Source organism: Protomyctophum parallelum, assembly GCF_964188405.1.
Source record: "Protomyctophum parallelum genome assembly, chromosome: 5".
NCBI lineage: Eukaryota > Metazoa > Chordata > Actinopteri > Myctophiformes > Myctophidae > Protomyctophum > Protomyctophum parallelum.
Window position 1 is genome coordinate 26493937 of NC_139702.1, and position 26060 is coordinate 26519996.

At 40.7% G+C, this 26060-nt stretch overlaps 1 protein-coding gene across 2 annotated transcripts in view; it reads left to right on the forward strand.

The window, feature by feature from the left end:
* Window positions 1–25644, forward strand: part of npepps (aminopeptidase puromycin sensitive) — a 33377-nt gene extending 7733 nt beyond the window's left edge. For both annotated transcript variants that reach the window (XM_083765653.1, XM_083765654.1), the window contains exons 10-23: window positions 83–247; window positions 941–1045; window positions 1143–1203; window positions 3444–3553; window positions 4775–4838; window positions 5366–5505; window positions 8483–8617; window positions 14505–14724; window positions 16267–16409; window positions 16930–16986; window positions 17574–17681; window positions 19788–19943; window positions 21546–21593; window positions 23555–25644. In XM_083765653.1, coding sequence (XP_083621779.1) covers window positions 83–247; window positions 941–1045; window positions 1143–1203; window positions 3444–3553; window positions 4775–4838; window positions 5366–5505; window positions 8483–8617; window positions 14505–14724; window positions 16267–16409; window positions 16930–16986; window positions 17574–17681; window positions 19788–19943; window positions 21546–21593; window positions 23555–23701 — 1659 coding nt within the window. In that variant the 3' untranslated portion in view covers window positions 23702–25644. The remainder of the gene's footprint in view (window positions 1–82; window positions 248–940; window positions 1046–1142; window positions 1204–3443; window positions 3554–4774; window positions 4839–5365; window positions 5506–8482; window positions 8618–14504; window positions 14725–16266; window positions 16410–16929; window positions 16987–17573; window positions 17682–19787; window positions 19944–21545; window positions 21594–23554) is intronic.
* Window positions 25645–26060: the final 416 nt, after the last annotated feature.

Genomic DNA, 26060 nt, shown 5'->3' on the forward strand with positions numbered 1-26060 from the left:
CAATGACTGCTAATTTCCTTTTGATTGGTCATGAGATTCCTGTTGAATAACATGGTACTGTTTCCTGTGTGTGTGTGTACAGGAGTGGTGGACCCATCTGTGGCTTAATGAAGGCTTTGCATCATGGATTGAGTATCTGTGTGTGGACCATTGCTTCCCAGAATACGACATCTGGACCCAGTTTGTCTCTGCCGACTATACCCGCGCCCTGGACCTCGATGCGCTGGATAACAGCCATCCCATAGAGGTGGGTTTAAGAAGGAGCTCATGCTGTTGGCGTTGTGCCTTAGTCTAATATGTCATTTTGTGTATTTTGTGCGAATGGGCCAGAGAAGTTGCATCATTCTTACATGTTTAATTTGCTGCGTTTGCCTTCACACTGGCTGTGTCAAACCGCAGTAGCCAGTAGGGAACCGCATCAGGGAACATTATCAATGTGTTCAATTCATAAACTATACAGTGAAATATATGGTGTTAAAAAAATATACTTGGAGTAATAGTTGGGACTTAATAGGCCGTAAAGTGAGGGTTACGTGGATGCAGTGTGTCGCCGGGGATTGGACTTTGCGCTGCATGAAATATGCCCTCTCCGTCTCCAACTGTGTTTACTCCTCATACTCCTCACCTCTCATTTCCTTTATTTGATTTGATTGCATTTACACCTGCAGGGAATCGAAGTCAGGTGCGCTTTGAAGCGATGCGAAACACCCGTTTTATTTTTTGGCGAACTAAAATGTGATTGTTTGATCCGAATTAGACTTCGAATGAGCATTCACACCTTCCAAACGAAGTGCACTTTCTGACAATACGCAGCGGGATTTAGTTTTAATCGCAGTAAAGCATTCTGGTGTGAATGTCACCAGTCTCAATAGAGCAGTTGTGAACTTCTATGTGTGCCCTAGTCTAACCGGCCAGTGTGTTGTGATTCTCTTTACCACAGGTGAATGTCGGCCATCCGTCAGAGGTGGATGAAATCTTTGACGCCATATCGTACAGCAAAGGAGCTTCTGTCATTCGCATGCTGCATAACTACATAGGAGATGAGGTCAGGAGCTGAACCCCAAACGCTCTCACTCCATGACATCTGTTATTTATTTTCCCTCATGTGTTGAAAGGCCCCCTTTTATCCTGTTTGTCTTCAGGACTTTAGGAAAGGAATGAACGCTTATCTTTTGAAGTTCCAACATAAAAATGCATCAACTGGTAAGTTTCCAGGAAGTAATATGTAAAAATAAAAATAAAAACTTTACAATAATGACCCGTTATAAAGCATTTATAAACGTTTATAAGCAGTTTGTAGACTATTAACAAATCATTAACAACCTGTTTGTTGACATTCATAAATGATTACTAAAACCGTTATAACTATGGTTACACATCATTTATAAGGTATTGGTAAGTAGTAAACTATTCATTAATAAGCCATTTATATACATCTGTAAATGATTATTAAATAATTTGTAATGACCCCATTATAAAGCATTTATAAACATTTATAAGCAGTTTGTAGACTATTAACAAATCATTAACAACCTGTTTGTTTACATTTGTAAATGATTACTAAAACCTTTATAACAAATTTACAAATAATTTATAAGGTATTAGTACGTATAGTAAAACTATTCATTAATAAGCCATGTATAATACATATATGTAAATTATTATTAAATCATTTGTAACTGATGTTATATAATATATACAAGCTATTTGTATATTTGGGAAATGTGTTTGTTCATGTTTAACATATCCTTTTAAAACATTCCTAAAATATCTATAAATCCTTAGTACATCTTATTAAGTGCCCTATAGTAAAGTGACGACAGTTCATAATTTACAACTGTCTGTTAATGGGTTTGTTCATGTTTAACATATGCTTTGTAAAACATTCCTAAAATATCTATAAATCCTTAGTACATGTTATTAAGTGCCCTATAGTAAAGTGACGACAGTTCATCATTTACAACTGTCTGTTAATGTGTTTGTTCACGTTTAACCCTACATCATTTTATGTTGAAGATGATGTGTTGCATTGTGGGTAATCCTCAGTACAGAGGAACTCCATACTGAGGGTAAGATGGTCTCCTGTTTGTTCAGGCACAAACAAATTAATTACAAACATCTAAGCTTCATATAAGTGGCCAGATCTGCACTGGCCACTTATATGAAGCTTTACAGCTTGACATTGTTATTCAGTAACATTCGTTTTTGTATGACATGGTATCATATGACATTGTTTATTTAATTGTTTGAAAAACGGTTAGCATGTTAGCTAGCTGTTAGCACAGCTGTTAGCTGTGCTGTGTAGCCTGTGTTACATGAGAATTCACTGACATGGAGTATGACACAACATACTCCATGTCAGTGAATTCTCAGCTAGCTAACATGCTAACCGTTTTTCAAACAATTAAATAAACAATGTCATATATGATACCATGTCATACAAAAACGAATGTTACTGAATAACACTATGTAAACATGAGTGCATATCTGGCCACTTATATGAAGCTTAGATGTTTGTAATTAATTTGTTTGTGCCTGAACAAACAGGAGACCATCTTACCCTCAGTATGGAGTTCCTCTGTACTGAGGATTACCCACAATGCAACACAACATCTTCAACATAAAATGATGTAGGGTTAAACGTGAACAAACACATTAACAGACAGTTGTTAATGATGAACTGTCGTCACTTTACTATAGGGCACTTAATAACATGTACTAAGGATTTATAGATATTTTAGGAATGTTTTACAAAGCATATGTTAAACATGAACAAACCCATTAACAGACAGTTGTAAATGATGAACTGTCGTCACTTTACTATAGGGCACTTAATAACATGTACTAAGGATTTATAGATATTTTAGGAATGTTTTACAAAGTATATGTTAAACATGAACAAACACATTTCCCAAATATACAAATAGCTTGTATATATTATATAACATCAGTTACAAATGATTTAATAATCATTTACATATGTATTATACATGGCTTATTCATGAATAGTTTTACTACTTACTAATACCTTATAAATGATTTGTATTTGTTATAAAGGTTTTAGTAATCATTTACAAATGTAAACAAACAGGTTGTTGATGATTTGTTAATAGTCTACAAACTGCTTATAAACTTTTATAAATGCTTTATAATGGGGTCATTACAAATGATTTAATAATAATTTACAGATGTATATAAATGGCTTATTAATGAATAGTTTACTACTTACTAATACCTTATAAATGATTTGTAACCATAGTTATAACGGTTTTAGTAATTTACGAATGTCAACAAACAGGTTGTTAATGATTTGTTAATAGTCTACAAACTGCTTATAAACGTTTATAAATGCTTTATAACGGGTCATTATTGTAAAGTGCTACCAAAGTTTGATCTGATTGTTGACTAGACCTTTGACTCTCTGCAACCCTCTTCTGCCACAGAGGACTTATGGGATTGTCTGGAAACGGCCAGTGGTTTACCCATCGCTGCTGTTATGGGCTCTTGGACCAAACAGATGGGCTTCCCCATTATTGTAGTGGACCAGGAACAGGTACGGCTCGGCTACACCATCATTTGACACAACTAATAGTGACATGGTATAATACTAGTCATCATTAACCCATTCTGATCTGAGATCAGATTCTAAAAATGTCTTCTATACATCCTGACAGTTTTCCATTCTGACCTGAGATCAGATTAAAAAAATGTCTTCTATGTCAGTCGCTCTTCGATTTTTCTAAAATAGCAGACCTACAAGCTTGTAGAGCTTGTAGATCTGCTATTTTTCAATAGCTAAAGCATAACATAGTGCTAACACCAAAATGTTAAAATAATTACTCTTAGTCCGGACAGTAGACTAACTCACTAACAGATACATAGCCAGGGTGTTTTACATTGTTGCATCAATAAAAACAAAACTGATGACTGCTTACCGTAATTGTCTCCACCAGGCCGAAGGCATGTGGGGAGAGTATGTTTTGCACTCCGTCCGTCCGCGTGTGTGTCCGCGTGTGTGTCCGTGTGTCCGTGAACAGCTAATCTCGGCCACCGTTAACCCGGTCGATGCCATATTTTGCACACACACTCCCTGGATGCCAACCATGAACCTCTGCCCCAAACTTTCCAGAACGGCCTGTTATAGCGCCACCAGGAGGCCGCTTTGTGCAAAACAAGTTTTTCGATGCCATATTTTGTACACACACTCCCTGGATGCCAACCATGAACCTCTGCCTCAAACTTTCCAGAACGGCCTGTTATAGCGCCACCAGGAGGCCGCTTTGTGCAAAACAAGTTTTTGCACAGTACACCTACTGATTTTGTCCAAACATCACGCAAATTGGTACACAGTCTCTCTAGAGCCATTCAACTAAACGGGTCTTTCAGATTTATCAGACTCCATCCTGATTGGTTAAGATTGGCTTCCAAAGTTCACAGGAGTGCTCAGTTTCAAACAAAATGCTGCAAATCATGAACACATCGCGTGATTTCCGTGAAATCGTGCACCCACATTCCCACTAGGCCGAGGACGAAATGCCACATGAACAATTTCAACTCAGCCTCAAGGTGGCGCTATAACTGGCCGAAAAGTGTTTTTACCTCTAACTGCACGGATCTGTGGATAACCTGGTGGAGACCTGTGCCCGGAAGGGCACTTTTTCTAGTTGTTTCTGTGGATAGGGAGTGCATGACTTTACCTAAATCTACCAGCATGATGATGTCCTGCATACATTGCAGTGTCTAAAAGAGTGTGATTAACTGTTTTATTTAATAGCAAGGCGACGACCGCATCCTCAAGATAGCTCAGAAAAAGTTTTGCGCCAGCGGACCACATAATGGTGAGTACCTGTACACACAAGACTATTTCTTTCTGCTAGTACTAGAAATCTTCAAAGAGGAGATCTAGTACTGTACATATATGTTGTATTTAGGCCAGGTGCAGGGACATCAAGGCAAGAATCAAATAGAAGGTTAAAACAGCCATGCTACCAGAAATCATACAGGAAAGTACCAGGCTCTTGCACACTGAATCTGTATTTGTCTGCAAAAAATGTCGCACGTTAAAAACAGTTAAAAAATGTTTGCTACTATAAGATAAGGATAATATGCATCCGACTCGGGGTACATGGTTTCTGTGCTTTTTTTTTTAATTGGATGCCGGATGTGAACTGATGTGAAAAACGGACTCGGTGTGCAAGAGCCTTTACTGTGTGATTTATTTTTCTGTTCAGTTTCCAAAGTGTCTTCTTAATAGTTACTTTTTGTTGTTTTCCTCACTTATGTTTATTTTGATTTGATGTCACTTTTTACATTTTGCCGTTGATGTTGTGTGATCAGCCTCCTCCTTGTGGTGTGTTTGGAGCAGGTGAGGACTGCCCCAGTTGGATGGTTCCCATCAGCATCTGTTCTAGCGAGGACGCCACATGCACTAAACTAAAGGTTCTGCTGGACTGCCCGGAGACCACCATCACCCTCAACAACGTTGGTCCCGAACAATGGGTCAAGGTATGTTTTCCACCCCAATGTCTAACTTGATCACTTAAAGATGGAGTGCCACCATTTTTGTATTTTTCCAGTTTTCCATGTGTATGAGGTGACAGTACTTCATTAAACACCCTGGAGTCGGTTTTATGTGCAATGGTGTATTAACTTTGTATTTAGGGTTTCTTCCTGGAGGCTGAACCCTTGACAGTCAAACGGGCCAATGAAATAAACAGTAATATAGTGACACTATCTGCCCCTCCCCTAACCCCTCCCACTTTATCATACAACTACAGCTGTGGGTGCGGCTTCAGTTCAGGTGGATCACCACCCATCATCACCCACCAGGCAAACCAGGCAGACTTAATGAACTGGTGGGCGTGTCCAATTAAAGGATGATTTTAACAAATACTGTACACTTATCTTGTTTTGAAGGGAAAAAACTCACTTTATATCGCCTCGTTATATTGAGGCTCTGTGAGGATGTCCACATGTCAAAATGGCATTTTAAATGAATGAATTATCACACTAAATAAACACATTTTTGTTTATAATAAATAAATCTTATTCACAGTTACTGGCAATTAGCTTGTGACTGTCTGCATCAGCATTCAGCAACATTCTATGTTGTTCTTTCTAGGAACTGCAGCCAAATCCTAACATTTATGTGTTGAATGGACATATGCAGAGAGTAAAAGGTCAGAGTACGATTGCTTTGGAGCCGTTTGCAGAAACAGAGTTTATGACCTTTAAAACCAACTCCCACTATGATACCGTTGATTTGAGGGCATGCTTGACCATAGGTTTCCACAGAGCGCTGACTAAAGTCTACATTATTCTCTGTAGCTTCCTATGGCCTATGTAAAGAAGGAAAGGACAGATGCGTCACTTTTCCTGGTCCGGCAATTCCAGCTGCTAGATTAGTCGAGCACTGGGGGGCAAACTGTAGCTGGACCTTTTTTCTGGAATGCTTGATTGGAGCTGGGAGTGGGTTCCAAAGGGAGCGGGGCTGCAACTGAGGAAGCCCCGTCACCCCAGGTTAATTTCTTTCCAGGAGGTTGGCATCAACGGACCTGAGAGAACTGAAGGGGGTGCATGGCGGTGAAGGAGGTCAGCAGAGAGGTGGGGGGAGCTTGGTTGTTGAGGGCCTTGTTGTAGGTGATGGTGATCAATGTACTTTAAAAAAAGAGTGTGACTGGGAGCCAGTGACGGTCATGGAGGACAGGTGTGTGTGTGTGTTCTCTGGATGGGCTTGTGGTGAGCAGCAGAGTTTTGCACATATACTGTGGTTTCTAGAGAATTTGGTGGCACCTTATAGAAGTCTGGATGTGATGATGAAGGCATGAATGAGCGTCCGTGCAGCAGTGTGGGACGAAGGCGGTCAATGGAGAGGAAAAGGGCTCTTGATGTGGGACTGAAAGAGGGGCGGGATCCAGGATGACACCAAGGTCGCGGACTTGTGTGGAGAGGGTGACAAACCAATGACCAGTCATTATTAGTCCTACAACTACAACCTAGCTCAAACCCTCACCCTAAACCTAACCTCCCACGGGGCAGCACACCTAAACCTAACCTTAACCCATGTCTAACCAATGACTAGTCTAAACTAAGTATGCACCCCGGTGACAATGTTTAGGGAGAAGTTATGAGTGGAGGACTAATAATGAGGACTTCTGATTAGCCACACACATCATGGAAGGTCTAAGAAGACCGAGAACGGCCCAGTTTCTGTGTTTGTTTGGGCGAAATTGCAGATGGAGCAACATCACTGACCCAATCTGAACTTATGAGTCATTAGTTAGACAGAGGTTTCCTTTTTTTGTAATAAAAAAAAATCCATCATATGAAGCATCTGAGGTCAAACGCAGTTCATCAACTGAGTGGATGGTATCACTTTTAAACACCCAACGTCCCTTTAATTTAACACATTATCACCGGGAAAGTATCTTTGTCATTTTTTATATTAGACCTTACACTCCTCCTATCATTGGGGTTTTGGTGCTTCTTGCATACTATATTGTATAACCTGATTACAGCACATGAATACACTACATATTGCATAGCACATGAATACAATACATACCGCAACGTCTAAAATGCATCACGTGACATTGTTGAAATGTTTTACGCATTTCCATTCCAACTTCCAACAAAGCCCCTTGAACAAACTGGCAATCAACAAGGTAGGGAGGGACTCTAATATATGAATATTGGACAAAAGTTTTAATCCGTTAAAGATAATGTTTTTTTTTCTTCTTAAATCTAAATAAAGATCTTGTGAATTCTAACAAGTTAATCACATTGTGTGTGCGGCGAGAAATTGAATTTGACACCCTCACCCGTGATGGTGAACGAGAACAGACTTGTTCCCTTTTAACAGGGTGAGACCTGCAAATTTGCATCATCCATGTGTTATATTTTCATTTCCTCTGTCCATGGAGCTTAGAAGTCCACCCAGTTTGGCGACGTACCAAAAATATATCGTCTCTGTCGCATTGGGGAAACCTAATATGTTCAAAACCGTTACATTTCAGGATTCAAAAGCTTAAAAATTTGCAGCTGTGTTCTCTGCTCTGTTTAGTTTAGTTTATTAGTTTAGTTTAGTTTTTCCATACAAAAAAACATTCGTAGTTTTTTTTTTTCTCATTCTGGAAAAAAAAAAGTATAGACTGAAGCCTAGGCTTATTACGTCTACCCTTTTGTCCTTAAAATAATAAAAATGAAAATACATATGTATACTCCTTTTACAGGTTTTCAAACAAAACAGTTCATGTGTCTTATTTCTACTGAACAATGTAATATTCAAGTAAAAGAATAAAATAAAAGTGCTTACATGCTCCCTTTTGCTTAAAAAACAAGCAAAACAATATGCACAATAGTCACAGTAGTAACATTTTCACACAAAAAACAAAATAAACAAATGGCACTTGATTTGAGCCTTTACTCTGTGTAGCTATTTAATACTTTGTTTTTGAATACCTTCTGTTGTGTCTCCATATAGATAAATCCAGGCACGGTGGGTTTCTACCGTATCCAGTACAGCTCTTCCATGCTGGACAGCCTGCTTCCAGGAGTCAGAGACCTCAGCCTGCAGCCCGTCGACCGGCTGGGCCTGCAGAACGACCTCTTCTCTCTGGTGAGACAGTCTTGCACACACGGTATCCACCGGCTCCATAGTAATGTTGCTTAACCCATTTTGACCTGGGAACGATTCTGACTGTTTTCTTGAAAAAGCTATGTTTTTCTATGTCAGTCGTTCTCAAACACTTTCATGTCACTTTTCACGATTCTTCAAAAATAGCAGACCTACAAGCTACAAATAGCAGACCTACAAGCTTATAGCGCGCCACCGAGTGGCGCGCTATAAGCTTGTAGATCTGCTATTTTTCACGCTACGAGCTTGTAGATCTGCTATTTTTCAATAGCTAAAGCAGGGGTCCCCAAACTTTTTCCTGTGAGGGCCACATAACTTTTCCCTTCTCTGATGGGGGCCGGGGTCAGTTTGTAACAGAAAAAGTGTGACGATCGCAGGGGTGCCTAAACGTAAACATTTTTCTTTTTCCAGAAAGCCACACATAACCAAATATTAATAACCAGTGCACGTACTGTACATGCAGCACTACAGGGCTGCATAGTGCATGTACTGTACATGCAGCATGCATGTTGTTGGCATGGCGCTGCGCCATGCTTGAAATAAATCGCGTGTGTGTGATATGAAATGTCCAGTACCTCCCCAATGCCACCCCAGTGTCTGCCCTGCAGTGTCTGCCCACTGTGCCCAGTGTCTGCAAAGTGCCTCCCCAGTGTCCCCCTGAGTGCCTCCCCAGTGCCTCACCAATGTCTCCCAGTGCCTCCCCAGTGTTTCCCCAGTGTCCCCCCGAGTGCCTCCCCAGAGTCTCCCCAGTGCCTCCCCAGAGTCCCCCTGAGTGCCTCCCCAGAGTCCCCCTGAGTGCCTCCCCAGTGTCCCCCTGAGTGCCTCCCCAGTGTCCCCCTGAGTGCCTCCCCAGTGTCCCCCTGAGTGCCTCCCCAGTGTCCCCCTGAGTGCCTCCCCAGTGTCTCCCCAGTGCCTCCCAGTGTCTCCCCAGTGCCTCCCCAGTGTCTCCCCAGTGCCTCCCCAGTGCCTCCCCAGTGCCTCCCCAGTGCCTCCCCAGTGTCTCCCCAGTGTCTCCCCAGTGTCTCCCCAGTGCCTCCCCAGTGTCCCCCTGAGTGCCTCCCCAGTGTCTCCCCAGTGCCTCCCTAGTGTCTCCCCAGTGCCTCCCTGAGTGCCTCCCCAGTGTCTCCCCAGTGTCCCCTCAGTGCCTCCCCAGTGCCTCCCCAGTGCCTGCCCAGTGGCCCCCAGTGTCTCCAATAGCAATACAAGAGCAATAATACAAATTAATCTTAATTTATTAATCTAATTATTTGCTCTCATCCAGTGCTAATGAAAAATAATATATATATTTATTTCGTTGTTTGAGGCAGGCGGGCCACATAAAATGACATCGGCCCCCTGAGCTAAAGCATAACGCAATGCTAACACCAAAAGGGGTTCCCGCTCAAAATGGGTTAAAACAACACTTTCCTTTTGATTACGTGAGTGAATTGTATGTACGTTTTGTGCACACGCTCTTCTACATGAATATGGCACAGATATTGTTCGACTAATACACACATTAAAAGAACAGCCAGGTGGGAATGACAATGACTCAAAGTGCATGCCTGGTGTTGCTAACGGAAGAGTCGTTTAGTTCAAAGAAAAGGTTACCCAATGTCTCCCTGCTTGGCACTCGACATCTAGGGTTGGATTGAGGCCCAGGTCTACTAGCGTCCTGTTCAGGGGATGTACTTGTACTTCAAGCTGCCTCTCGCTGTGGAAACAGGAGGCAGACTCCAGACACATGGGTCATGGGTCAGGTTCACATAGTGACTTAAGGTAGTGTTTTTAGCTCTAGAGTCTAGACCACACACACATACCAGTATAGTAATTTATATATTTTTTATTTTTGGAAATTTAACATTACTGATCGTGAAGCCAGATTTATACTTGGATGCACGATGGTGTTATGCAGCGGAAAATATCCAAGATTGGCTATTTTTGGTGCAAGCTTCTTTTTTTAATGCTTTTAGTTGAAATATAAATCAAACATTTGATGAACTCATGATATAATAAACAAAGGTACAATATGGACCTTCTCTAATTTCCACAGACAGCCAACCAACATGGACCACTGGTTGAGATTAAACGGTGACCCGTCCTAAGGGATATTTTGGCAGCCAAACTGACTGGCTTATCATTACCTAACATTCAATCCTTAAAGTTTAAATTAAACTCTGTGTGCCACCAAGACACAGATTGGGGAATAAACGACTTGGGGAACAAATAATCCCGCTATTGCTTCCTCTTCGTGTTTGTGTAATCCTAAACTGTGTTTAACTTCTAACATGACATTGTTCACAGACCAGGCACAGTAAAAAACTTTTTTTTAAACGTTATACAGATGCAAGTTATTATGCATGTATTAACTTACTCTACAATACAGATCAACCAAATTAAATGGTATTATAGTGCTTCTTTAGTTACATTACAGTCACATTTAATGTTTTGAAACTTTCCTGGAAACCAGCTGGCTAGACTTTATTGCACCACAGCTCACTTTGTTGCTTTTGTCACGAATGTTACTGTAAAACAATGACTGTCTTTGACCGGCAGAGATAATCATATGATATATGGTGTTTTGAGCACAGCTTTATTTTTGTAGCTTCTTTTCCAGCAGTTAGAATATATTGATACATGTGAGGTGCGAATAAGTTGATCAACAAAGTGTTCTTTGATCTTTTTAAATTGCACAGCAATACTTATTTGACCGGATTCCCGAGGGCTCTATAGTATGCCCCTAATTTCGTCACCGAAAATAGACAATGTGCAAGCTTGCTTTGTGATGCGTTGTGAGCTTGTAGATCTGATATTTTCATTGAATGCTAGATGGGGGTTCGTGGCCCAATAGAGATCATTCTGGGGTTCCTTGAGCACCACTGACGTAGAAACATACATTTTTCAGAAAAATGTTAGGATTTAGAAGCCTTTTTTATCGACCTCAGTCCAAAATGGGTTATCCAATGAAAAGGACAAAGCCTCTTGACTACACTGGACCCTCAAACTGTCTGCTAAAGCAGATAACTCCACCCCCTCTCATGCAAGTAATTGACTATATATAAAGTCACAATAACTTTGATGAGGCAGTATTGCATTGTTTTAAAATTATATGGTTTTCTTTATTTCCTGAAACATTTTGGAGTTAGGTGGTTTCTTCCAACAGCAGAGATATCCCCAGTGATATCCCCAGTGTCCCCCTGAGTGCCTCCCCAGTGTCTCCCCAGTGCCTCCCTAGTGTCTCCCCAGTGCCTCCCTGAGTGCCTCCCCAGTGTCTCCCCAGTGTCCCCTCAGTGCCTCCCCAGTGCCTCCCCAGTGCCTGCCCAGTGGCCCCCAGTGTCTCCAATAGCAATACAAGAGCAATAATACAAATTAATCTTAATTTATTAATCTAATTATTTGCTCTCATCCAGTGCTAATGAAAAATAATATATATATTTATTTTGTTGCTTGAGGCAGGCGGGCCACATAAAATGACATCGGCCCCCTGAGCTAAAGCATAACGCAATGCTAACACCAAAAGGGGTTCCCGCTCAAAATGGGTTAAAACAACACTTTCCTTTTGATTACGTGAGTGAATTGTATGTACGTTTTGTGCACACGCTCTTCTACATGAATATGGCACAGATATTGTTCGACTAATACACACATTAAAAGAACAGCCAGGTGGGAATGACAATGACTCAAAGTGCATGCCTGGTGTTGCTAACGGAAGAGTCGTTTAGTTCAAAGAAAAGGTTACCCAATGTCTCCCTGCTTGGCACTCGACATCTAGGGTTGGATTGAGGCCCAGGTCTACTAGCGTCCTGTTCAGGGGATGTACTTGTACTTCAAGCTGCCTCTCGCTGTGGAAACAGGAGGCAGACTCCAGACACATGGGTCATGGGTCAGGTTCACATAGTGACTTAAGGTAGTGTTTTTAGCTCTAGAGTCTAGACCACACACACATACCAGTATAGTAATTTATATATTTTTTATTTTTGGAAATTTAACATTACTGATCGTGAAGCCAGATTTATACTTGGATGCACGATGGTGTTATGCAGCGGAAAATATCCAAGATTGGCTATTTTTGGTGCAAGCTTCTTTTTTTAATGCTTTTAGTTGAAATATAAATCAAACATTTGATGAACTCATGATATAATAAACAAAGGTACAATATGGACCTTCTCTAATTTCCACAGACAGCCAACCAACATGGACCACTGGTTGAGATTAAACGGTGACCCGTCCTAAGGGATATTTTGGCAGCCAAACTGACTGGCTTATCATTACCTAACATTCAATCCTTAAAGTTTAAATTAAACTCTGTGTGCCACCAAGACACAGATTGGGGAATAAACGACTTGGGGAACAAATAATCCCGCTATTGCTTCCTCTTCGTGTTTGTGTAATCCTAAACTGTGTTTAACTTCTAACATGACATTGTTCACAGACCAGGCACAGTAAAAAACTTTTTTTTAAACGTTATACAGATGCAAGTTATTATGCATGTATTAACTTACTCTACAATACAGATCAACCAAATTAAATGGTATTATAGTGCTTCTTTAGTTACATTACAGTCACATTTAATGTTTTGAAACTTTCCTGGAAACCAGCTGGCTAGACTTTATTGCACCACAGCTCACTTTGTTGCTTTTGTCACGAATGTTACTGTAAAACAATGACTGTCTTTGACCGGCAGAGATAATCATATGATATATGGTGTTTTGAGCACAGCTTTATTTTTGTAGCTTCTTTTCCAGCAGTTAGAATATATTGATACATGTGAGGTGCGAATAAGTTGATCAACAAAGTGTTCTTTGATCTTTTTAAATTGCACAGCAATACTTATTTGACCGGATTCCCGAGGGCTCTATAGTATGCCCCTAATTTCGTCACCGAAAATAGACAATGTGCAAGCTTGCTTTGTGATGCGTTGTGAGCTTGTAGATCTGATATTTTCATTGAATGCTAGATGGGGGTTCGTGGCCCAATAGAGATCATTCTGGGGTTCCTTGAGCACCACTGACGTAGAAACATACATTTTTCAGAAAAATGTTAGGATTTAGAAGCCTTTTTTATCGACCTCAGTCCAAAATGGGTTATCCAATGAAAAGGACAAAGCCTCTTGACTACACTGGACCCTCAAACTGTCTGCTAAAGCAGATAACTCCACCCCCTCTCATGCAAGTAATTGACTATATATAAAGTCACAATAACTTTGATGAGGCAGTATTGCATTGTTTTAAAATTATATGGTTTTCTTTATTTCCTGAAACATTTTGGAGTTAGGTGGTTTCTTCCAACAGCAGAGATATTTTATACTTTGGCTAATTAAACAATAGCACATATACAAGTTCAGCTTGTATATGTGTGCCTTCGAAATAGCAGGTCTTGTAACCTTGAAATTGTTCCGTAAATCTTGCAATATCGAAATGGGTGTCCGCAGCCAAATGCATATCAATTTGGGGGTCCTCTTTGGCATGATTATGTGAGTGAATTGTATGTACGTTTGTGCACACGCTCTACATGAATATGGCACAGATATTATTCGACTAATACACACATTAAAAGAACAGCCAGGTGGGAATGACAATGACTCAAAGTGCATGCCTGGTGTTGCTAACGGAAGAGTCGTTAAGTTAAAGGAAATGGTTACCCAATGTCTCCCTGCTTGGCACTCGACATCTAGGGTTGGATTGAGGCCCAGGTATACTAGCGTCCTGTTCAGATCTTGTAGTCTTGAAAATGTTCTGTAAATCTTGCAATATCGAGATGGGTGTCCGCAGCCAAATGCATATCAATTTGGGGGTCCTCTTTGGCATGAAAAAGTTTTGAGAACCACCCGGCTAGGGTTCAAGTGCTTATAAATCTCAGCCTTTCTCTCTCTCTCTCTCTCTCTCGTCAGTCGCGTGCGGGCATGATCAGCACGGTGGAGGTGCTGAAGCTGATGGAGGCCTTCGTCAACGAGCCCAACTACACGGTGTGGAGCGACCTCAGCTGCAACCTGGGCGTGCTCTCCTCGCTGCTGTCCCACACCGACTTCCACGAGGAGATCCAGGAGTTCATCCGGGACCTCTTCACGCCCATCGGGCTCAAGCTGGGCTGGGACAGCAGGCCGGGAGAAGGTGAGCAAATGAGCTGGAGGGATCACTCTGCTGCTGGAGATTTATTAGAACACTTTGGGTCAGATCCCGATTTCTGGAGAGTCCTGGAGTAGACGACCTGTATTTCTTTCAAAGTGCAAAGTCTTTGAAGAAATTTGATAAACATTTCTATTCGAGAAATGTCAACTTATAAATAAGATTTAATGCTAATTAAAAGGTGATATGCTTCAAGACACTATGGTACAGAAGTCCCGAGCTGAGCGCTCTATACTGTCGATTGACTTAAGAGAAGGGCAGATGGGTGCATAGTAGCCTGACCTAAGCAGAGACATTTCTGGTCTAGAGGGGCGGGTCGCGCCTCAGAAATGCGCGCACCCTGATTGGATCTCATCGATCTGTCCGTCACCCCCGGCCCCTCCTCTCCCCCCTAGTGCAGTGCTACGTCACATCATTTAGAGCGACGCCCACCCGGAAGGGTTGACTCCCACTTTTAGACTGGTTCAGCCCACGGCTTTTTCCAGGCTTTCATCTTTCGCGCAGACGAAATGAAAGCCTGGGTATCGAGGCTAGGTGCATAGTGACTTTCAGTGAACAGTATAGAAATAGAAAAACGCTGATGAAGGTGTAATGCGTCCGTTTGTCACAACTGCTACTTTCGTTGATTGGTCAGCTACTGCCATGCCTCTGCCCTTGCTGATGTCCGTAATGAGCCGCTCGCCCAGGACAAAGAAATGCTGGATTATGTGATAAGCACAAGTAAACGGAGATGAACAACAATGAGCATGCATTACCAATAACAGTTATCATATTTTTCTGGGAATTACAAGCACAGTAACCAATATCATCAGCTATCTTATTGCTGGCCTGAAAGGGCTGGGGAAAAAAACATGGATTAAAGTTCTCAGTCGCCACGATTGATTTCAGTCATTTGTATTCCACAGCAGTCTTCAATGGAAACATGTTGTGCATCGAAAATAGCCAATCTACACGTCAAAGAGCTTATAGATTTGCTATTTACGATTATTAGTTATATTTAGGATGAAAAAGTAATTGAAGTGTTGAAACTAACAGTAGAATAGAATTTGATTTATAAGTATTTAAAGTGGTCAAACTAGCTATAGAAGCATGTTACATAAAACCAAAAATCTCGGATATTTCATAAAAGGAAAAACCTCAATCTGCAATTTCTTCAGCTGGAATGTGGAGCATGAGTTTAGAAAGACTACATCATTATTGTGCTAATTTTTTAGGAAACACTCAGTTTAACAAATCACAGATTGGGACAGTCATGAGATTTAATTTTGCTTTTAACCAGGTGCAGTACTTTGTTTAGACAGTTTTTGGTTTAGACTAGTCATTGGTTAGACCAGTTCATTAGTTAGACCAGTTCATTAGTCCTACAACCTATCTCAAACCCTCACCCTAAACCTAACCTCCCACGGGGCAGCACACCTAAACCTAACCTTAACCCAACTTAGTCTAAACTAAGTATGCACCCATTTTAACCATGAAAAACTAAACAAAGTGAATGTGATTTTTGTCCTTTCATCACCTTTCATGTAGGCCATCTGGATGCTCTGTTGAGGGGGTTGGTTCTAGGGAAACTGGGGAAGGCAGGACACAAGCCCACACTGGAGGAGGCCAGGCGGAGATTCAAGGATCATGTGGAAGGCAAACAGGTCCTGTCAGCAGACCTCAGGAGCCCAGTACGTGAAGAAATGAGAACTTATTTCTAAATGATGATAATAATAATAATTATTTATCCCATTGAGACATGTGACCACACAAGGTCTTCTAAACCTTGTTTCTATAATGGGTTCTCAAACTATTTCATGTCAACGACCCCAAACCTTATATTATAATGTAATCGGCCGCCGACCCCATCTGAAAATATGTTCTTTCAGGCACCCCCCAGACGCAAATATTTGAGTTAAAAACGTTCACTGTGAAAGAATATATATTCAAAGATTTGCGCCACATTTTGCAGATTTTTCAAAAATAGCAGATCTACACGCTCATAGCGCGGTACTCGGGGAAGCGCTGTTAACTTGTATATCTGCTACTTTTCAACAGCTAAAGATTAAGCTAAAGTGGCACCGATGCATTCCAGGTCTTAATGGTTTATTCAGGGAGAAAACATAGCGAGATCTTTGGTGATGATGGTAATTATTAATGTCCTCGTCTTGTAGAAAATGGATTTACAATGCAAATGTGTCTCTTTCTCAGGTTTACTTAGCAGTGCTGAAGCATGGGGACAGTGCCACGTTGGACACGATGATGAAGGTAAGGTGGCTCCATGGCATTTGTTCTTCAGGCCATTATGATCATTGATCAATGAGCTTGTATGACGATTCGCTCAATCAAGATGAACAATCACCTCACTGACTGTCTGACAAATATATTACTAGATTATATTACCATAATGTTGGCATATAATGTCCAAGAGGCCTTGATCACTTATCGTGAGATGAGATTAACGTTTGATGGCAAATTAGATTTTAATGTCACTCTAGTCCAAATGTCGTTCCTTTATTCCTCTCCTTGACTTTGCCTCCTTCTGCCTCTGTTGCAGTGTTAATTTCGTAGACTAAAACTATGACAATTTTTTTTTAACTACTTTATTTTCAGCCACGAAAACTAAATAAAAACTAAGCTATGATGACTAAGACTACATATATTGTCAATTTTGTCAACTAGACTAAAATGTCAGGAAGGCCCGCCGAAAATATTTTGTCGACATGATCAACTGTAGATTTGGTCGCCTAAAATCATGTAATATTTAGTTGACTAAAAAACTTTTCAGATGACTAAAACTGACTAAACTAAATCAAAATTTGCTGTCAATTTAACACTACTTCTGTTGTCCTCAGCTCCACAAGCAAGCTGACATGCAGGAGGAGAAAAACCGCATTGAGAGAGTGCTCGGAGCCATCTCTGCCCCAGACCTCATCCAGAAAGTCCTCAACTTTGCCCTCTCGGTATGCACAACCACGTCTTATTTTTCTGAAATCAATAACCAGCTTTTTCTGCACCCACCCATCAATGTTATAACCCCATAATTGGATATTGTTTCCCACCGCGGCACCAAAGAATTGGACCTTTTTACTGGAAGCTGCTGTTTCTATAATACAGTAGTAGGCAAAATAGTGCTTTATTTACACTCTTATCCTGAGTGACTTACAAAGTGAAAAGAAAACAAAAGTGCTACATTATAACTAGGATACCAGCTAAACATCAAACCTGCCATCTATCTACATTCTACACATACAGTAGATGCCATTCTTTGCATTTGTGAACTTAATATGCATAATATACTTTAATTGGAACTGGCATCTATCAACAAAGTGGTCATTCCACAGCTTGGGGAGCCAGGGGGAAGAAGAGTCTAGGACAGTGGCTTTTCGACCCTTTTCATATCAAACGCCCATTTATTTATTCTGCATTTGAGCCACGGACCTCCATTTGCCTCTCAGACCCAAGACTTAAATTATTTAGTTGTTGTTGGATACGATTTTGTCCACGCTGTATGATGTTGGTACCATAGGATAGATAACGGGCAAACGTTGATCAAAAATATCAACTATTCTACATGCTCTAAATTGTGTAGACTTCCTGTAAATTAATTTATGCAGATGTTTCACAATTTAACTCTTGAGGGTGGGAACCCCTTTTGGTGTTAGCATTATGTTATGCTTTAGCTATTGAAAAATAGCAGATCTACAAGCTCATAGCGCGCCACTCGGTGGCGCGCTATGAGCTTGTAGGTCTGCTATCTTCTGAAAAATCAAAGAACGACTGACATAGAAACAGGATGTCAGGATGTAGAAGACATTTTTAGAACCTGATCTCAGGTCAAAATGGGTAAAATGAAACCAAATGGATTGGGGACGGGTCCATTTGGTTACCAACTCCATCATTTAGCTGGGGATCACCTGGACCCCCCTCGAGGACCACTGGTTGAAAACCTCTGGTCTAGTGTGCTTGAAGCGTCGGTCAGGGTCGTATAGCAGGTGAGAGGGAGGGAGGGTCAGGCAGATCAGTGAACAAATGGGGGGTGTAGGGCTGGTCCGAAGGTGAGGAGGTGCCGTGCCCTTGATTGCCTCGTACATCTACAGCTAGGTCATCTATAGCGATTTAAATTGGATATGGGCAGTAAAGTAAAGCATGTCAGCAGACCAGCAACGAGGGAGCTGTAATTATCAAGCCTGAGGTTTACTGGATAAGAAGCTGACCAGACTCCTTGGTGAAGGAGGGTTCTTATCCTCCAATGTTCGTAGTGTGCTGCAAACCGACGGACTCGAGTGATCACTGCAATGAGTGACATTATGAAAAACGGTCACGGAGTGTTTGCAATGGATTCAGAATCATGTAAAACCCCTAGTTTGACCCGTCGCATGCTACTTAAAGCAGAATTAAAATGTGTACATTTTTCCTGCATATAGGTTGTTAATGGTACCCCAACTTTCAGCAGCTGTCACAAAGTTGGGTTGGAGCAAATTGAGAGGTGATAGTATAGACCTTTTTATGAACACATTTGTGAAGAAAGCTATTGGTAAGCATTTATTTGGCAGAATAAAGTTGGCTACCTTTCCCTAATTAGCAGGGGTCCTCTGTCAGATGTCAGCCAGGCACGACACAGTATTACACCCATAGCCATAAAAAGGTAGACTCCTCCTTCGGAGGCAACATGGAGGCAAGCTTTCCCGAGATTCCTCGTGAAGAACAGCGGAAGCGTGAGCGGAAGCTTGCCAGGCTTCCATGTTGCGGAACAGAAGGGCATGTTCGGTAGGCCAACCAGCGGCACTTTGCTTAGGCAATGTAAACTTTTTTTCATCATGCCAATAAAGCTCACTTGGATTGAATTGATAAGTCCCGGAAAAGACACGCTGTGATTGGCCTATAGTCACTTGAGTGGCAGTGACGCAGTGTGCCTTCCGCTTGACTTCCTCCTCACACTGGAGACGCATCACTCCAATGAACGGCAGCGGCCAATGAGGCATCTTATTTTATTTTTTTAATATCTATGATTACGCCATTGATTGATTCATCACCAGCTGATGACCAACATGTTCCTCCTCCTACAGGAAGATGTTCGTCCACAGGACACGGTGTCGGTAATCGGGGGCGTGGCAGGCAGCAGTAAACAAGGCCGAAAAGCCGCCTGGAAGTTTGTGAAGGACAACTGGGATGAGCTTCACAACCGCTACCAGGGTGGATTCCTCATATCGCGACTCATCAAGGTAAGCACTTTGGCCACCTGCGGTAGTAATATTTAGCTATTTAGCTATCTATAATTCTACTAAGTAGTATACAGTGTATGTATTCTGCTGTTCCCTGTATGGATGGTTGTATGGTTCAAGTAAAAAGTAAGTAAAATGTTGAGCTGTGTGAGGTGATTGCAAAACTATTGTAATTTGTGTGCCTGTGCTGAGTATTTGACCTATGGTGCAATTTGGTGGTCAAAAGTCACAAAGAATTATTGATTAACACGGTCTGGCATAACATCTCGTAGGAGGATGAGAATGCATTTCAATGCTTGTCTCACGCTATTTTTAGGACACTGAGGTCATTTTTAGGACACTGGCTGTGGTCATTTGGCATTGCGGTGTGAGTGGCTCAGCTATGCACACTTCTCATTTGCCCTTGTCATTTGTGTTACCGTTTGGCGGTGTATACAGTTTAAGTTTACACAGACAAATTCCCTTTTTATATTTATTTGTTTTAGCGCAAAAAGTGACTTTGATTCCCAACTGAATGGATGCTGAGTTATTGAATTGCAGTGCTGTATGTTCCCTCTGCATCTGGGAAAGTGTTCAACATCCTGCATGTCCTTCAGCTACTTAGCAGATCTACAAGCGCACACTGTACGACAACTACATGTTGTGAGCTTGTAGTGTCCTTCAGCTACTTAGTAATAATAATAATAATAATAAAACTTTATTTGTATAGCACCTTTCATGACATGAAATGCAGCTCAAAGTGCTTTACAGAACAATGGAGAATAAAAGAAAAGCAAGGCAACGACATTAAAAAACAAGCAGTAATGCAGTACAGTGAGGACATGAAAAATAAAAAATAAAAGATCAATTAAAGGCAATGTTGTAGAAGTGGGTCTTGAGCTGAGCTTTAAAAAATTCTACAGAGGCTGCCTGACGAAGGTACAATGGGAGCTTGTTCCATGCCGACGGCCTGTAGAAGCAAAAAGCTGCTTCCCCGTATTTTTTAGTTGCCTTTTTTTTTTTTTTTTTTTAGCAGATTTACAAGCGCACACTGTACGACAACTACATGTTGTGAGCTTGTAGATCTGCTACTTCTGAGGCGCGACAGTCGACACCCACATTGGTATTAAAAATGTTATCTGGATTTCTTTCTTCCATCTTTCTTTTTTTTTCACGAATCCTCTACAATGTATTTACCATTACCTCGTTTATAATTTTGCCGCTGTCGGGCAGAAACCACTTATCTCCAGTCCATATTCTAACTTTCTGTGTTTTTACGTAAATGAACGCCCTACTCTATCATACTACAGAGTCACACAAAAGCTCGAAACAAGCGGCATGTTTTGAGCTTGCAGATCTGCTACTTTTGCTATTTTTGAATTTGAACCCTGAAAAGTAACCGTTTTGGACATATGAAGTGAGGTTTTCACCCAACAGAGACGATATGGTAGATTGTGATCTGGCCTCTTTCTCTTCTCCAAAACCATTTTTGTCTAGAATACGGTGCATTGGCAGTGATTTTTCTCTAAAGCAGAACCTGGATTGAAATGGAACACTAGTCATATGAGAAGCATAATGGTGTCATGTGATGTGGATACTTTCTTTGTTCACCTGTCTTTGCAGCTCTCCGTTGATGGATTTGCTGTTGACAAAATGGCGGCTGAAGTGAAGGTGAGCGTCTTGCGTTCTTTACATTACTTTACATCTACTTTTTTGGAAATGAATATATTTCAACAAATTGCTATACAAATCCAGCTCCCTCGGGCTCACAAGAACATTTCTTTATAGAAACATGCAACGTGCAAGTTTTTTTTTTAGACCTGCCACTGTGGGGGGGGGGGGCTTTCACCCACACTACACAAAACAAGAGGTTTATAATTACATTTGTTTGCATATGCCTTTCTCCTGTGACATTCTGAGTTGTGCCTCGTGCTCGTGGATTAAAGTTCTTAGTCGTCATGCCATTTCAGACATTTGGATTCCATGGAAGTCAGCAGTGTTCTATGAAAGTATGCCTATGCTATGCACTGAAAATAGGCTATCTACAAGCTGTAGTTCTAATCTGTACGGTTGTAGATAGCCGGTTATTTGTTATTGTAAAATGAAAGAGTATTTGAAGTGGTCATGTTCCAAAGGTTTAACCCTCTGACGTCTGCCATTTTGTTTTAAAACACAAAATGACTATCCTTTTCTTCTTCTTTTTTGTCAGGGCCGGTATGGCTGACTTTAGCATCAATTTGCATACAACTGGTTGTCTGTATGGCGACCAAAACATCATAATTCTGCATATCATGCTAATTGTTTATGAAAAACGGCGCTTTCACACTGTTTCACAAATTGCATTAGGATTTTTGATTTAGTCCATGCATGCTATGTGTGTCTCAGATTACGCCTGTGACGTGTTCTGTTCCAATGACTGCAACTAAGCAGTTTGTATACGAGATTCTGGTTTGTGGACTTGCTGTCATAAAATAAACGATCATATGTAATGACATTGTTGAAGAAACATCTGAAATTTTTTTGCGATGCTCCAAATAATATAGGCTAATAATAATAATGTCAAATAGTTGTCTCACTGTGTGTGGGTCCTATGCCACCAGTATTGGAGCTGTCCAATTCCATTTATAATGGTGCTGAAATAGTGGAGCTATCTATTTCTTTGTCTAAAATAAATAAGCAAGAAAAGGTGACGATTATTATTATTGCTGATTTTTATATTTTAATTAAATTAGTGCTTGAGGCAACACTAACTGTGTGTCACGTGTTGTGGGTGATTTACTGTATATATTGGGTCACAGAATTGAGTAATAGTGTATCGGTAATGCAATTACATATGCCAAATCATGGAGGGAAGAATCTTAATCTGAACTTGCTGATATTTTAATGTTTCCGGGAACAGTATTACATTTGTTTATGTAAAACGTGTGTTCTATGAGGGACGATGCTGAAGCCTTTTGAGAAACAATTCTGTATTCATTTGATGGCGGCTGTTACTGTACAGGCAGTTAATTGACCATCAATTATCATGAATAAATAACTACTGTACATTGGGTTGGGTTGCAACACTAGTGGATCGATTATGTCTGGTAATAATGGTGATAGCTGGAGGCCTTTTTAAAGGGATAGTTCACCCCCAAAATGTTTTTTTTTCCTCTATCGATTACTCACCCCATGGAGACTTGAATCCATGGATATATTTTTTGTTGTCGCATTCATAAGCTTAATGGGAACTAAATGGACTCCCATCAGGTTAAATTAACACTGCAGATGTTCAAGTGTAGATTAAGTAAATCAGTGGTTTTCAAAGTAGAGTCTGTGGACTTTTTTTTTTGCTGTCCCTATTTAATATAGCGTCACAATCATTTTAACCACTCCATTTATATGTTGCAGATCACAGATATACGCGTCACTTTGCAGCTTGTGTATCTGCTATTTTCTTATCTCAAATGTTGATTGTTGAATAATATAATATTATCATCTTTCATCACCCCCGGCACAAGATGGGGCCCCGGGGCCACATTTATATCATTTTGGGGGTCCTTGACATAAAAAATAAATTGAGAACCACTGCTGCAAATAACAAGTGGTCTAAAAGTAAAAATCACAATTTTTGTAATCCCTCCCTTCCACAGAGTTTCTTCGAGAGCCACCACGCCCCTTCAGCAGAGCGCACGGTGCAGCAGTGCTGTGAGAACATACTCCTCAATGCCGCGTGGCTGAAGCGTGACGCAGACGACATCCACCAGTATCTACTGCAGCGCAAAGGTCCCCCCGTCTGAGAGAAGGAAAGCTGCCCTGCCCACCGTTACCTTCCCCCCCCCCCCCTCCCCCTTTCCTTCCAGCGCGGACCTCCCAGCCCAGCGTCATAGCTGCCTTGGCCCCCCCAGTGCAGACCAGTGTGAGAGAGAGAGAGAGAGGTGAGACCCACAGCGCACTTAAAACAAGCAGGCTTCATTTCTCTAAAGAAACTTAATCAACAAAAACAGACAGAAAAAGAAGAAAAAAAACTGAAGAGAGGAAGAAGGAAAAAAAAACAAGACAGACAAAGCCAAGAATTTAACCAGGCGTTGGAATCGAGAGACTTTTCTATATAACAAATCCATTTCAGTCAGACAAGGAATGTAGTTACCCCCATTCTGTCCACTAGGAGTTGATGATCATGAGACAATGTTACTGGTACACACAATGGCCCAATCAGATTACCACTGCTAGTGCTAACCTCATGCACAAACACTATGACCTGCGAGATTGCTAATCCCTGTGGACGCGTATTCTCTGCATCAATCTTCCCACCCCACCTAACATGCACTCTAGCGCAAAAAAAAAGAGTTGTAGTTGAAGAAACTGTGAATTTCTTTCCACCCTCCACCCTTTTTCTCTTGCCACTTGTTTTTCAACGCATGAAGTATGATATCCTGTGTTGCTGTTTTGTTTACTTTTTGTTTGTTTTACCTATGTACAAACACGATTTTCTTCATGGCTGACCCCTCCCCCTCTTTTTCTTTCTTTCTTTTTGAGCATTGTGATTGGTTAAAAAGCAGAAGGTGCCTGGGCAGAATGGGGTTAATAATAGTTTATGCTGTTTTCTTGGCGATAGTTATGGCAAAAAGCACTGATTCTCCATCGCTAATAAACGGTTAGGATGAGGCGAGCAGCGCTAGCATGGTACTACGTTGTATACTGTATAATGCAAGCATTCTTGCAGACAATGTTCCACAGAAATCTAAATCGCAGTGTTTCATGGTCTTATCTTCACCCGTCTACCCTCATGTTCCCATCCTTGGCACTCAATCAGCCCATCACATCATGTCGTACCCCCGTGTCTCCCCAGCTCTGTTCAGAGTAAAGACGGATGCATACTAGTATGGCAAAACAACAAATGATAACATATTTAAAACATTTCTTTATCTGCCACTCTTGATGGAAAGAAAATATTGGCATAAAAATGTTGTTTTTATAAGATGTAAATGCAGTGATTTATTTAAATGTTTAAATAATCCAGTGTCTCTGGAAAAAGAAATAATGAAAAAAAAAAAGAGAAAGATGACAACACTACATTTTTGGGGCCTTTTGTTTTGAAGTATCATCAGGAGGCACACTTTTTTTAAGGGTCCGATTGAGTGAGTGGCATGCAGGCCCAGTTTGAAGTGACGGGATTACTTTACTCTGCTAATGAACTTGGATAAGCCTTAAATTGGTCAACTGGTTTGCAATAATTATTACGCTGAAGTGGTGGTAGTTCCACTGCGAAGTAAATTGTATCTAATGTGACAGATTTATGCAGACTTGTTGAGCGAGTATATCTATATAGAATTTACAATTTGATGTGGCTATGAAAACATACCGAAGATCATCCAACTTGTTGTCAAGACTCTTTTCCCTGGAACATTTGTTGTGCTTTTTTTGTTTAAAAAAATACAGTTGGTGTTCATTAAAGTGAAAATAAGTCTATAAAAGCGATGTGAAATTAGTACAGTTGATTTTATGAGTGACGTGTGTGCGTGTGAATGTGTGAATGTGTGTGTGCCTGTCTGGAAACTAATTTGATATGTAAAACGGTTCTTAAATCAAATTTACATTTTGTATGAACATACACTTAACTGCCAAGTTGACTGATCATAATTAATTACAGATGGTGATAGGAAGTCTGCAATAGATATGAACACTGTATATAACTGAAATATATACCTTATGAGAATAAAATAAAATGCTTACAAATCAATGTAGACGAGTATGGGGAGAAAATTCTAATATTTGAATGTTATTCCTTAATGTGAATTTATGGCTAATATTTCTGAGTGCTTTATGATTATATGATACTGTTCAAATGAGTCCTTGTTTGTTTTTAACATTGAATTATCTGACAGCCTGTCCAAACAAGACACAGTGACATTCATTATTTATTTCTACCATGCAATTAAGAAGTGACCATGCATAAAGGAATGTACTGCACAATTGTCTACTAGGATGTTCCACAGGGCAAAATGCTGTGGGACTGAGCTTTCTCAGTTACATCATACAGAATCCCTAGTCTACAATAAATTATGAATGGTTAGTTGCATTGATGCTTTGCATTTTGGACAACAATCGCAACATATGCTGATATGCAACACAACACTTTTTGATACATCAATTTAT